This window comes from Parus major, chromosome 1 (assembly GCF_001522545.3).
Source record: "Parus major isolate Abel chromosome 1, Parus_major1.1, whole genome shotgun sequence".
NCBI classification, from domain to species: Eukaryota; Metazoa; Chordata; class Aves; order Passeriformes; family Paridae; genus Parus; species Parus major.
In genome coordinates, this window is record NC_031768.1 from 87,233,732 (window position 1) to 87,247,553 (window position 13,822).

General features: G+C 53.7%; 1 protein-coding gene across 1 annotated transcript; it reads right to left on the bottom strand.

Annotated features, from left to right (window-relative positions):
• Positions 1-4,179: 4,179 nt before the first annotated feature.
• Positions 4,180-13,731, bottom strand: ENO2 (enolase 2). Its single transcript, XM_015634990.1, has 12 exons — positions 13,557-13,731; positions 10,593-10,684; positions 9,595-9,690; positions 9,236-9,294; positions 8,176-8,245; positions 7,877-8,010; positions 6,947-7,169; positions 6,299-6,496; positions 5,969-6,170; positions 5,651-5,759; positions 5,460-5,518; positions 4,180-5,126 (listed from the first exon to the last, which is right to left on the bottom strand). The coding sequence occupies exons 2-12, from the start codon at positions 10,675-10,677 to the stop codon at positions 5,057-5,059; spliced, it is 1,305 nt and encodes a 434-aa protein (XP_015490476.1). The 5' UTR covers positions 10,678-10,684; positions 13,557-13,731; the 3' UTR covers positions 4,180-5,056.
• Positions 13,732-13,822: the final 91 nt, after the last annotated feature.

The window sequence follows — 13,822 nt, forward strand, 5'->3', positions numbered from 1 at the left end:
AAGAAGACAGAATATTATTATTTCTGTTGAGGTGGTGGCGTTTGCAGTTGTCACGGCTGCTTCAAGCTGTCGCCTTTAGGAGTTGACAGCCTTGCGTCCCGAGCTCACAGTGCGTGTGACCCTTAGAGGCCAAAGTGATGATTCATGAAGGAGGAAGATCTTGTCAAGATCCTTGTTCTCTGGATGCTAAACAAAATACCCAGATCCCCAAGGTTTGTGGTTTGAGGAAAAGCCTCTGTGGCAGATACAGTGGTTGGTATTGCTGAGACCTTCTGGATGAGTAATATATGGCACCAAGTTTATATAACCACAATGTCAAGCCCCAAATGGTTTTCATGTCATCATCTTCCATAGCCAGCTCAGTTGCTTCAGTTCAAAAACTTGACTTAAATATTGAATTTATTATCAAGATTTTGGTGTCATTTGTTATTTCAATAAGTGAAGAGGCAGAGACTCCAATACCTTAGGAAAATCTTACTAGATTTTGGTTTATTCCAAGAAGACAGCCAGAGATGGCCTGCACTCTTAGTTTATGAAAAGACATCAGAAGTGATTCAAAAGAGAAGCAGGACCATGGTAAACATTCCTTTTCCCCCCTCATAAATGCTCATAGCCAAATTGCTGCTGGGTTAGGCCACACTCTGCTCTGTTTCAGGGTGGTAAGCACAGATGGAAAATAGAGAAGAGAATCACGAGTGGTTGTGTGTGCTTGTGCAGCAAGACCAAGGTGGGCTGGCTGGCAGAACATGGGAAATAAATGTATCTCACTTTTGAAATCAACAGACTGGAGACCTTGGGCAAACCAAGAGCATTACAGCTGTGTCTTTTCAGGATGGATATATGACCTGGGGAGTCTGTGATCCAGCCAGGAGGCTCAGCAAGCAGATACCAAACTTCCTGGGGTGTAGCTGGTCCTCCCTCAGATTAGCGAGGTAGGACATACCACCTCAAGATTTCTCCAGCCACATCATCCCACTGCTTTCCATTTCTACCAGGGGACGAACAGCTGCCTGCAAAAGGAGAGGCCTTGGCTGGGATGTAGCCTTCTTAGGGAAATACAGCACAAGAGATAGTCCTGTGGGGGAGGGAATGAGGTAAGCGTGGTGCTGGAGCTCATGGCATACAAGGGGAGGCTGAAAGAGCTTTTTCTTTCAGCCTGGAGACAAGTTAGAAGGTAACCAATTACACTCTTTGGTTTGTTTTGCTTTTTTCCTTTTGTGTGGAGGGCTACAGAGAAGTGAGAGCCAAGTTCTGACAAATACACAGTGAAATGTCTATGAAATTTGCAAGAAGGGAAATTGTGACTAGATAAAGGAAAAACCTCCTTCCTAAAGGTAGTTCAGCACTCACCCAGGTTTCAGTAGGAGCTGGGGAATCTCCTCACGTTGAGATGGTCAGAAATTTCCTGGCCAAAGCCCCAGGCAGCCTCATCTCAGTCTGGAGCTAACCCTGCAGTTAGACACCCAGCAGGGGTCTGAAGTCTAGACCTCTAAACATCTCATCACAATCTTCCTGTGAAACTCTAAGGATACATGGAACCCCACTTCTCTATTGACACACAGCCTATAGCAGTCTCCTGGATGGAAGGAATAAGGAAGCAAGTTATAGCTGCTTCCACACCAAGATACGCAATGCTCCAGCATGCTGATCTTTGCCTAGAGAAGGAACTTCACAATGTCCTCCTGCCAACCTGTCCAAGCTGTCTGTATTTAGTTTTCCAGCAGCAGAGCCAAATACTCTTCTGTTGATAAAGCAGAATCACAGTACCTCATAGGAATTACCCAGTGCCCAAATTTTTGGACTTCTTGTAAGATGTTCATCAAGACAGTGTCCCTGACAGCCTCCTATATGAAAGATACTGGTTTCCCAAGGTTGGATGACATCCCACTGTTCTTGAGACAGACAAGAACATACTGAAGAAATTCAGTAGCTCTTCATCATTGAGGCTTTCTGCACTCTACAACAAGCCTAATTCAGTGACATCTCCCCTTGCAGCTCATTTATGGGTGCACACACATATTTAGGAAAGAAAAACAAAACAGAAAAAGAAATCCTCTGCAGGCTTTGGGGAGTGGAGTGGGGGGAAGAGGCAGCAGCTTATGTTAAATTATCCCTTTAACAGCTGTACATTGCTCTGCAAATGTAATTTAAACAGAGTATGATTTGAGGGGCAAAAGAAAGCAAATCCAACAAATGTTTCCATTCACAGATAGCATCACATTGCTAGCCCATCCCCGTGCTGTTACTCACACTCTGACTGCATTCACATTACAGCACAGCAATCTGATGGAGACATCAGCTTATACAACGGGAGTCCTCAGGTGCGGGAGCAGCCGAGTGCTTGGACATTTCTACCAGAAGGAAACTGTAACCAAATCTCTGCCACTGAGCCAAAGGGGAAAGCAACATATGCATCTTAGAGTGCACTGGAGGAGGATTTTGCAGTATTTGCAGTGACCCAAGCAAACATGCCAGCATCACGTATTCCTTCTGTACATTGAGCCAGCAGTGACAAACTCTGATGTGTTCCCATCCCCTCAGGGCTTTCACGCACCTTCCCTGACACAGGGACTTGGTGATGCCTCCCTGGCAGAAACTCTTGCCTAACAAATTCTTCCCACACTGTAGGGACATGTGCACCACTTTCTCTGCTGTCGCAGCCTGGTTGCATTTAAATGGGCAACGCCGACTACCTTGGGCACTTAATTGCCCTCCTTGCACAGAAAAGACAAACGGGAGGGGTGGAGATGCTCTTGGAAATATGAAAGATAACAAAGTTGTATTTTTAAAAAAAAACAAACAAACTGGCCTGATTGCTAAGCAGTAGCCATACTGTTCACGAAATCCCAGGATCTAAAACAAAGGAGCAGTGAGGTGTACAGCGGGAAAAGACAGCCCACTGCCTGTACCCAAAATGCTCATTCCTCCAGGAAAACAGCGCTGTCACGCACACTACGGCTTTTTGGGGAGGCACGGCTGCGGGGGAGGGCCGGGGGGCCCCAGGACCCCGCGGGGTACCGGGGGCTGCCGGGGGGGACGCGGGGGAGGGGGAGATGGAGCAGAGCCTTCCCTCCGCGGCACCCGGACTACAGCTCCCAGAGAGCATGGGCGAGAGCCGGGCTGCAGCCGGGGCACAGGCTATTCCCTGCCACTGAGATGTGCGCTGTGTGCGCTGGTGATGCCCTGGAAACCAATCCTGTCTCTACCCTCGCATTCTCCCTCCCACCCTCTTCTCAGTTCTGGGCGTGTGTGCCAAAGTCTTTGTCTTCCCTTCTTGGACTTAATCCTTAATCTACGCTATTTAGTAAAGGATCAGCGGTGAAATGCCAGTGTTTTAAAGTTTTGTCTTTGGATTTTAAAGTCCCCATTAGGACACAGTCAAGGGGGATTGAGACTTGCTGAGCAACCTCAGAAACAAATGACAAGAGTTAGGCAAAGGTCTGAAAACTTTCTGTAGCGAAGAAGTGGAAGTGGAGCAGGAACTGAGTGTGCCCAAGAACGTAGTAGGGCTTCTGACGTGAATATAATGGTGGGCAAGGTGGTTTTATCATTTATTCTCCAGTTGGATTTCTCACAGGAGCACCCCCAACCCCCACCTTTCTTTGAGTCAGTCCAGAACAAAGCTGTTTGTTGAGCAAGCGCTGGGGTTTGCTGGCACCCAGCCTGCTGGGGCACTGGCTGCAGCACGGACAGCTTTCCCTGAGTACTGCTGAGTCGTCCCTGTGAAACCAGATGGAGCTGAGACTACCCATCCCACCTACGCCTCCAGTCACTGCTCTACAAGCCCCTTTTGGGGGGGACAATCAGCATTTTCTCTCTCAAAAGACTCACCATTTCTGTCTACCATCACCTGAGTGCAGCAGTCAGACAGCTGGGGGCCCACCCTGAGGTCTTTACACCAGTGGAAGGCACAATTAGAATCCCCGCACAGCAGATCTTCATGCAACACAGTTTGGTGGTGAAGATGACAGGAGCCAAGCCATCACACATGCTTTCTCTTTGGTGTTTCCCGGCTGGTGTCCAACAGAGCAGTCTGACTGTGGGACAAAGCTGTGAAAGCTTTTTTTTATTTATTTTTTTTTTACCTTTCTGTGTGGGCATCTCCTGCTCTGGTGGCAAAATGTCCCCACTTCCCAAACACTGGCAACTAGAGATAAACATCAGGCCAAGTCAGGCAACTCAGGTGTGAAATACATTTTAATAGAGTTTCGGGATCTGTAGTTTGTCTGTTGCTCAGCTGAGCATGGGCTGTCCAGAAGGTGAAGCAGACATCATGGGCGGAGGGGAGGGTGAAGGAGTGCAAGAGGGAAGGGAACAGAGAGAAAAAGGTCACAAGAAGCAAATGAGAGCATGGGTTTGTTTACGGATGTGCTTTAATATCTTGCCCCGCAGTACCACGTGCTGAGCCAGAGACTGACAGCACACACACGCACACCCAGTGTGGGACAGCAGTGCACTTCCACGCTAAGCTGCCGGCAAGCACAGCCCAACACAGCACAGCCCAACACGACACTGCCGGGGCAGAGGCGAGGGGCGCGCGCATCCCACCGGGGCTCGGTGCAGACACACGCCTGGGGCACAGGGACGCCAGGACACGTACACACACCTACACACATGCACAACGAGAGCGAGCCACTGGCAACACCTGGCCCGACACAGCCACAGGTGCAGCAGTGTCCGAGCACACCGGCCGACGCACAGATGGTCACCGCACATGCTTCGGCGGACGAGGGAACACACCGGGCAGACGCTCCCATGCTCTGGCACGTGAGCAGAGCCACCAGGCGTGGCCCTGCACAAACAACAGAGACACACAATGCCTAGATCCAGGAATGCTTATGACCCCACAGCAAGGGACAGGGTGTAGGCCGTTCTCTCATCCTTCACCTGGGTACATCTAGCCAGGGACACCTGAACTCGAGGGGTTTCGAGGTGAGAGGAAACCAGGTGACAGAGTGGGGAGAAAGAGCAAAAAAGGGAGCAGTGGAGGGAAAGGGGGGTTCAGAGTCTGTGAGTGGGAAAGAGCAGCAGGGTGGCTGTGCCCTGGGGACAATGTTCAAAGAACACTTGGGTTGCGGAAGTTGTGTCCGGCGAAGCGTGCTTCATCGCCGAGCTCTTCCTCAATCCTGCAGAGAGACAGCGCACATCAGGCCCTTGTAGTGAGGGGGCACTGGAGGCACCGGGGCGCCGGAGAGGCAGCTCATCAGCAGGAAGCTGACATGTGCCTGAGGAGCTCAGCTCCCACCAGCTGCTGTGACTGCAGGGCTGCACCCTCAAGCCAAGGAGGAGGAAAGGAGACTGCCCCAGAGGCCTCTCTGGGATCCTACTGTCATCTCTGTGCCTTGCTTTTGTTACATTTTACCCATGAGCCCCATCTGCCCTTGGGCTTTCAGCCTCTCCCACCCAGTTGGTCACTCCCCCACTCTCTCTTCTGCATTCCCATCCTTGGAGACCCTTACCTCATGAGCTGGTTGTATTTAGCCAGGCGTTCAGACCTGCAGGGAGCACCCGTCTTTATCTGTAAAGCATTCCCCAAAGCAAACACTGTAAGACACTGTTATGACTTGTACCAGTTTCCCATGGCAGGGTATTCTTTTGTGACACCCCTTTGCTTTCCTCCAGGCCTGTGCATGGCCTGGGTTTCACCTACCTGCCCAGTGCACAGTCCTACAACCAGATCAGCAATGAAGGTGTCTTCAGTCTCCCCAGATCGGTGGCTCACCATCACACCCCACCCATTCTCCTGGGCCAACTTACAGCTGCAAGGAGTGAGAAATGCAGTCAGTAGCTCCTACTCCTACAATTACCACCTGCGCAGGGTAAGATTCAGGCGCACTCTGCTACCACTCTCAGCATCCTACCCTTTGGTAGAGACACAAATCTGTTCACCCAGTGCATAGCTTGATACCTGGCTGTGGTTCATCACCAGCCCATTCACAAGACAGCAAGGGCAGTGGGCTGAACTTACGCTTGGATGGCCTCTGTGACAGATCCAATCTGGTTGACTTTGAGCAGGAGGCAGTTGCAGGCTTTCTCCTCAACAGCTCGTTCGATGCGCTTGGGGTTTGTCACTGTCAGGTCATCTCCCACTATCTGAATCCCCACATTGGCAGTGAACTTGGACCAGGCCTCCCAGTCATCTTGGTCAAAGGGATCCTCAATGGAGACCACTGAAAGGACAACCAAAGAGGCACGAGTCAAAGGTGCTTCCCTTCCCACCCCTAAAACACAGAGGGCTTGTGCCTGGTCGGTGCGCAGCACCAGTGCTGATTTCCTACTGCCCTGCACAGCAGCTCACCTGGGTAATCACGTACAAAGCTTTGGTAGAGGTCTCCTAGCTCATCTCCAGAAATGTAGCGGCTTGGGTCATCTGGGGACTTGAAGTCCAGGTCATATTTGCCATCACGGTAGAACTCGGAGGCTGCCACATCCATACCGATGACGATCTTGTCCGTGTAGCCGGCCTTGTCGATAGCCTCCTTGAGCAGCTCCAGAGCTGAGAGGGGAATTGTGGTCAGGAAAGTCAGCCCATGCAGAGAGCTCTGCCTTTTGGTGGGAGCCTCCCTTGGGAAGCTCCCTAGAGCCACTAAGAGACTAGTGGTGTGATGGAGAAGTAGAAGGGAGCCCAGAATGCAACAGAAACATGTCAAGGAGCTGTAGGGGCTGTGTCCAAAGGGACAAGGAGGAATTAAAATGCAATTCCACAGCTCAAAGACAAGTTTGTGGAAGGCCTTATAAAAGTGTGCACACACATACAAGGTTTGTATGGAGAGGCTGTGAAAGATCAAGGCCACCCTAAGGAGAAGAAGCTTAGAAACATTCCCTAACACAGGAGGTCAATGACACTGAGGCGTCATCTTTGAATCAGTCTGGGGAATGCTGTGAGCTGGGCATAGGAACTCACAGCATTGCAGGCAGCGGTACCCCATCACTATAGGGCTCTCACCTTCACTATTTTCCAGGATGTTGGGGGCAAAGCCTCCCTCATCACCCACATTGGTAGCATCTTTGCCATACTTCTCCTTGATGACGCTCTTGAGGTTGTGATAGACTTCAGCCCCGATGCGCATGGCATCGCGGAAGCTTTCAGCTCCCACAGGCAGGATCATGAACTCCTGCATGGCCAGTTTGTTGCCTGCGTGGGAACCTCCATTGATCACGTTGAAAGCCTGGAAGAGCCCATAAGAGAGTCAGAGCTGAGGGAAATGGTCTTGGCACCCCTGAGAGGTGGCTCTCAGATGTGTCACCATGCCCGTTCATGCCACATCCCAGAGGGCAACATAAGCACATCAGCTACAACCATCAGACCAAAGGCACGTAAACCTGGAGTCTTCCTTCCAGTAGTGGCTAAAAGCATGTGGCTGGGGAGGGTTTTACCATCTGTTTCCCTCTCAGAGATCTCCTGAGCTATGTGTTTATCTATGCTCTGTTTGTCTGTACCTGTTTGTCAACAATGCTGTCAGTCTCTCTTCCAGGACCTTTTTTCTTGACCCTGAGAAAATTTTAGCATCCACAACTCCCTTTGTGAAAGAATTTCTCAAGGCAGCTTCCCCTGGTGTGAAGACCCATGTGCCCCTATTTTGAACTGTGCCCCAGAGGGTTCACGTGATGCCCTCTGGTTCTTCTGCTAAGAAGGAGATCTTCAGTCAGCTCCTCACCACAACCTCTACTGTATCCTCGTCAGGTTCCTTTTTTCCAATTGAAACTTGACAAATCTCAGGCCTTGGTTTGCTTCCCTGACAAGTGCAGTGCACTCAGCTGATGTTTCAATCCCATATCTCTTCCTTATCTACCTCCCAACACCTTGGAAGTTTCTTTTGGAAACACCACTTTTTGGGAGTTTCTGAAGGTGGATGTCAAGGAGAGAGTGTCTTACTGGCACAGGAAGGATGAGGTCAGAGTTGCCGGCCAGGTCAGCGATGTGCCGGTACAGGGGCACATCCTTCTCTGCAGCTCCCGCCTTGCACACGGCCAGCGAAACTCCCAGGATAGCGTTGGCCCCAAACTTGGCTGTGGGCAAAGGAGGAGATTGATTTTTCAGGTGGCAGTATCCTGCCCAGTGGGTGCCCTTGCCAGCCCAACCTCGGGCTCACCACAGCTTTGGCAGTGCCCCCCACTCCAGCCCTGCAGCCTCCCATGCTTGTAATTTCCCTGCCAAAAAGAGGGATGAATTACATTTGTTCTCTGTGCCGTCCATCTCAAGCATCATATTGTCTATCTTCTCTTGATCCACAACAGAGAGGCCCTGCAAGAAAGAAAGAGCTCCTGAGAAGGGGACGAGTGGAAGAGCTGCTGGCTCTGGTGTGTGGGAAAGGAGGCATTGATGGAGAAGCTGGGGGTACAAGGACCTTTTCAGCTTGTGGGGGAGCATGTACACACAAAGCTCTGGAAACTGGTGCCTTGGTATTTAGTCAGGTTAGGTAACCCTGGTGGTGCTGCTGCAGTGCAGTGTAGATGGTACCCATGGTGGAGAGGGGCTCAGCTGCAGCCCAGGCAAGGCCCCGCATTGCTGGGGACACAGGACTCCTCTGGGGATTTCCCCAGCTTTTTGGCAGCTTCCAGGGAGCTTTGTGGTGCTGTGGTCACACAGAAGCTAGGCAGAACAGAACATGCTCAACCTCAAGCAAGCGAATGTAGGCTGGATGGAGCCATCCCCAGGAGTGAGGTGGAGAGCAAGATTGGACCCAACGCAGGCAGCCCTCCGCCACGCTTTTCAGGGCTGGAGAGAACTGGGCTCTTGGCCAGAGCCAACCATGGGCCACATGGCCTGGAATATGTGGCCTCAGCTCAGCTCTCCTCAAAGCAGGCTCCGGGTCTCCAGGTGTAAACAGGCTGCAGATGTGACACCACTGCTCTGCAAGGCTGTGCCAGACCCTGCCCGATACAGCCATTGCTCATCACACCAGGATGAGGCCACAGATACATGGATGTGATTCAGTGCTTGAGGGAGAGCACAGCTGGAAGAGGGGGTGAGCTCTACAGGGAGCACCAAGGGGACTAGTTAGGCTGCACAGATACTGCGGTGGATCAGGAAGAGTTAAATCCTTTCCTCCCAGAGAAAAGATTGCTGTGGACACACACAGGCATGGAGGGCAGGAGGGGCGTGCCCAGGTTCACAGAGAGCATCGCTGTGTCTGTTAACCCAGTGAGATGAAGAGAGGCAGAGACAGAGATCGGGGGACAGAGACGAACCAGAGTAAGCGTTGGACAGGGGAGAACAAAGAGAAATCCTTACAGAGCCCACGAGAGCTGGGGCGACAGTGCTGTTGATATGATCCACGGCCTGCAGGACCCCTAAAGAAGGGAAGAGGCAGAGAAAGAAAGAGAGAGAGAGAGAGAGAGAGAGAGAGAGAGAGTGAGGCAGAGAGAAGAGTGGAAAGAGGGAGGGAGAGGACTGATAGAGAGACTGAGAGAGGGAGACAGCGAGGGAAGATCGAGGCCTGATCTTTCACTTTACGCTAGGTCTGTGCCTCTGTGGTCTCCCTGAGGGCACTGGGACACTTCCTGTCACACCAGTGGGTGGGCAGCACCCTCCAGCAGGGCCCCACACACAGGCAGCCCCGAGGACCAGCTGTGGAGCAGGCATCTCCCCACCTTTCCCAAGGAAACGTGACTTGTCATTGTCTCGCAGCTCCAGAGCCTCGTAGATACCAGTGGACGCTCCGCTGGGGACAGCTGCTCGAAACATGCCTGGGAAACAGCAAAACAGGGGTGTGAGACAAGCAGAGGGTGAAGAGGAAAAATCCTCATGCACCTGCTTCTGCCCTGCTTTCACAGGAAAGGATGCAGCAACTACTTGTGCAAATGGATGGCCGCACTGGCTGGCTGCTCATGGCTGGTCTTCTCAGAGGTGGAGCACCTCAGCAGCAGAAATATATGCACCCCGGGCTTCCAGGCTGAGGAACCTGGATGGCAGGCACTGATCCTAGAACTGTGTGTGATGGGTGGAAGCCTGGTTCCTCAGTCCTCCTCCTAGCTCCAGAGGCAGCCTGACTCACAACCATCCTCAGCTTCCTCCCCCTCAGACTGAGGTTTCTGCCTCACTGAAGAAGGAAGACAATGGTTGCATGTCTGCTCTGGCCTCTCACTGCTCCTCACCCCTCAGCCCAAGCAGTTTTGGGCCCAGTGCAAATGTAGCTCTTCCAGCTGAGAAGTCACATGCATGGACACAGCTGCACAGAGATCTCAGGAACAAAGCTTTACCCCTGCCATGAGCACGGCCATGGATGTGCCACCAAACTTATACTGTGCCCCAGGACTAAAAGCATAGCTGCAGCAGGGGTATGACGAGAAGGTGCAGACATTAATGACAGAAAGACCTTCCATCCCTGCTATGAGCATGGCTCAAGTCACACACAGGACAGCCAGCTGTCTTGTTGTGATTTGCCCGGCACGTGTGCAGAGTTGCTGAGCACACGCACAAGCAGAGCCGTGAGCAGAATTTTGTCCCTGCCTCTTCCCCAGTCTTGTTGTCAGCTGGGGGTTCACCAGTGGGGACCCTCCATGGTCTCGGCATGCCAGGCTGCTGTACAGCACCAGCTTTGTCGGGGTGGGCAGGGCTTGCCCTCCGTCTCTTGTCATCACCCGCATACCTTTGTGTGTGTAGAGGTCCACCTCGACGGTGGGGTTCCCACGGGAGTCCAGGATCTCACGGGCATGGATCCTTTCGACTGCCATGGTGAATCTATGGAGAGGAGAGAACAGGATATGTTCAGCTTTGAGAGGCTCCAAGATGCAGTGCTCACCCCTTCTGTGTCTAGACTGACAGAGAGAAGGGAATTCAAGGAAAAGCGACCTTAGAAATTTGGGCTAAAACTATTTGCCCCAGGAAATTTAGAAATTCACCCAGACTACAGGAATCTATGAACATTTTTCCAGGAACTGGCTATTTATTTGAATTTACTCTGCCCCTCTGCTGCAGCTGACAAACTGGGTGCACTCTGCCTCTCTCCCTGCGTCACAGCACAGTGCCTGATACAAGCCTGAATGGCAGGGATGGGGAGGGTGCCACGGGCAGCAGAGAGGGAGGGATCAGCTGGCACAGCAGGGTGGTGCCCCTGGCTCTGGTGTCAAGGACGGGGCAGCAGCTCCAGGCATCTCCTGTCCCCTTGCCGGGAGGCGAGGACAGCGCCTGCCAGGCCAGACAGCAAGCGGCTGCCGTGTCCCTGTGCAGCGAACAGGGAGCCAGCCGAGCGTGATGGGCAGGGCAGGGGGCAGCCAGCCAGGGGGGACCCCCCCAGCCCCTCTCCAGCCCACGGTGTGGGAGCCATCCCAGCCTGGCTGTCCCAGACCCCAGCCATGTCCCTCCTGCCGAGCGCCTGCTCAGCTTCCCTGTGTCCCCCGTGGGCTGCGGGGTCAGGCTGTGCCAAGGCGGCGGGAGCGCGGAGCCTGGCAGCCTGAGGAGCCATCTTGCTGAAGGCCTCGGTGCCTCAGACGTGGCAAAGAGGGCTCTGAAGGGAGGGGGGCCTGGCCCAGCTGCCAACCCTTCGATCCACTCCTGAGGCAGGGAAGCAGATGAGGCTGGGCTGGATCTCTGTTGGGTGAGGGGGGGCTGAGGAAGCCTAGCATTTTGGAGCATGGGGTTAAAGCTGAAGTAGAAAACATGCTGGTGGATTATGATGGCTGTTTGAAAGAGCTCCTCTTGCTGCAGTTTGCTCTCTGCAGGTTCCAAATCAGCTCATTCCCTTCATGGCACCTTCTCGTCCCCCTGGCTGTGGGGCTGTGCAGTGCCAGGGTCCTGCAATAAGGGTTGTGTCCCCCCATGCTCCCAGCACTGCCAGGTTTTCCTCCCCTGGCTCCCACAGATGATTCCCTCATTCCTGAGCAGGGCTGGCAGAGGACAGAGCAGCCACAGGGAGCCAGGACCTCCCCATGGTGTGTGTGAGCAGGGGCACAGCCAGCACAAGGCCTCAGCACCTGGGCAGGGGAAAATGAGCTTGAACAGCACATCACAGCACCGAGGAGAGCTGAGAAGCAGGATGGGGAAGCCGGAGTCAGCGCTCGACAGCACTGCTCCGGGTGGGTGGAAATCACAAGGGTGTGAGGAAATCGTGCTGCTGCTCTGAAGTTTCAGCCAGAGCTTCTTGTGTGGGGAGTTTCAGTCAGCAACTCCAGGGTTCTCTGGAGCTGCACAGAGCCCTCCACCATGTCCATCTGGGCTGGGATCCCCTATCAGCCGCTTTGGCAGAGCTCCTCACGCCATCTGGCACACACCACAGGAACTTCCTCCAGAGTCGTGCCGGCGCAGCCAGCCGCGAGCTTCCTTTGCAGCAGTGTCCTGGCCGTGCCTCAACAGCCTCCACGGGGTACAGACGGACAGGACCCCGCTTAAAGTCATCTTTGACAGCACACCCGTGCCAGATGCTCCGCCTCTCTGCTTATCTGGTCATGTTGCCCCTGGTCATATCCCTGTGGTCACATCCACCTGCCCCTCTTGGAGCCAGATCCAAGGAAGCCAAATGACAAGCCCAAATCCAGCCTTGCCTGCCCCACCCCATCACTTACATGATCTTCTCTCCCTTGTAGTCCTTTAAAACCTTTTCTCCACTTGTGTTGCTGCCCCATGTCCCCTGCGTTTCTTCTCTTTTATACAGAACCACCCTGAAATCCCTGGTATCATCTGCACTGTCCTGAAAGGAGGTCAGAGGCGGATAAGCTGGGATAAGGGATTGGGATGGAGCCATAGCTGGGAAGCCACAGACCACATCCAGAAAGGGACAGGAGGCTGTGCAGCCCCCGTGAACAGGGGCAGGGCAGCGTACGCTGGGAGGCTGGTGCTGCTGCAATGCTTTCCCGTGGAGCTGGCGCTGGCAGCAATTCCCTGTCCCTGCCAGGCCAGCACGGCGGAGACCTTTCCCCCAGGGCACCGCCACCAGTCCCGTGTGCTACTGCGATTCCCCCGGGCTGGGCACTGCTCCCAGGAAGCCCGCACTGCTGCAGTGTCGTGACTGATGCAGCTACTGCCTGCCTGCCTGCCTGCCTGTCACCTCCTCTCCGTGCTCTCCCCCTCCCCTGTGGTGTGGGGCTGTGCAAATAGGAAAACATCCCCTCTTCTCCCTCCCTCTCCCTGAGCGCCCGTGTTTATGTCAACACCTCGGGAGACTGGGGGGGCTGGTCCGCTCTGAGGCTGGATCCTTTCCCCAGACTGAGCCTTGCCTTCTCCCCACTACCACCCCCTCCCCCGGGGAAAGCTCCATCCCGCGGCACCTCCCGACAGTGCCCTTGGGAGCAACACCTATCCTCGTCGGTTGCCCCCCCTCCTGCAATTCCCTGGGTTCACGTCTGAAATGATGATTGCCGGGAGGGGAAAGGAGGGGGCTCGGGAAGGAGGGAGTACCTGAAATTAAAATATGAAAGAAAACTCACAAGGATGCGGGTGAGGGGAGAGAGGTGGGAGGAGCAGGGGGAGGAAGTGAGGGGAGTCGAGTTGTTAATGCCGCTCACCGTGGTCCTTCTCTGCAGGGACCCCAAAGTGCGTGTGGGGTTTGGAGGGCACAAGGTGGGCAGCAGAAACATGCACGTAGTGGGGGGTGCGCTGGCCGTGGGGAGACACTTACCTTCCTAGGGCAGGGGTGGACGAGAGATTGAGAGAGTGCTGGTAGAAAGGAGAGAGGACGGAGCTGAGAAGGGATGCAGGACCTCAAGGGGAGATGATGTGTCCTCTAAGCCAACGGTGGCGGCAGCAGCAGGATGGAGACGCCCCTGATAGGGCCGGGACAGCAGCATGTGACCCAGAGCTGCGATGAGTCAGGATTTAGCAAAGCTTTGCAAACAGCACGTAGGGGATGGAGAGACAGAGAGGCAGGCAGTAAGGGATAGACGT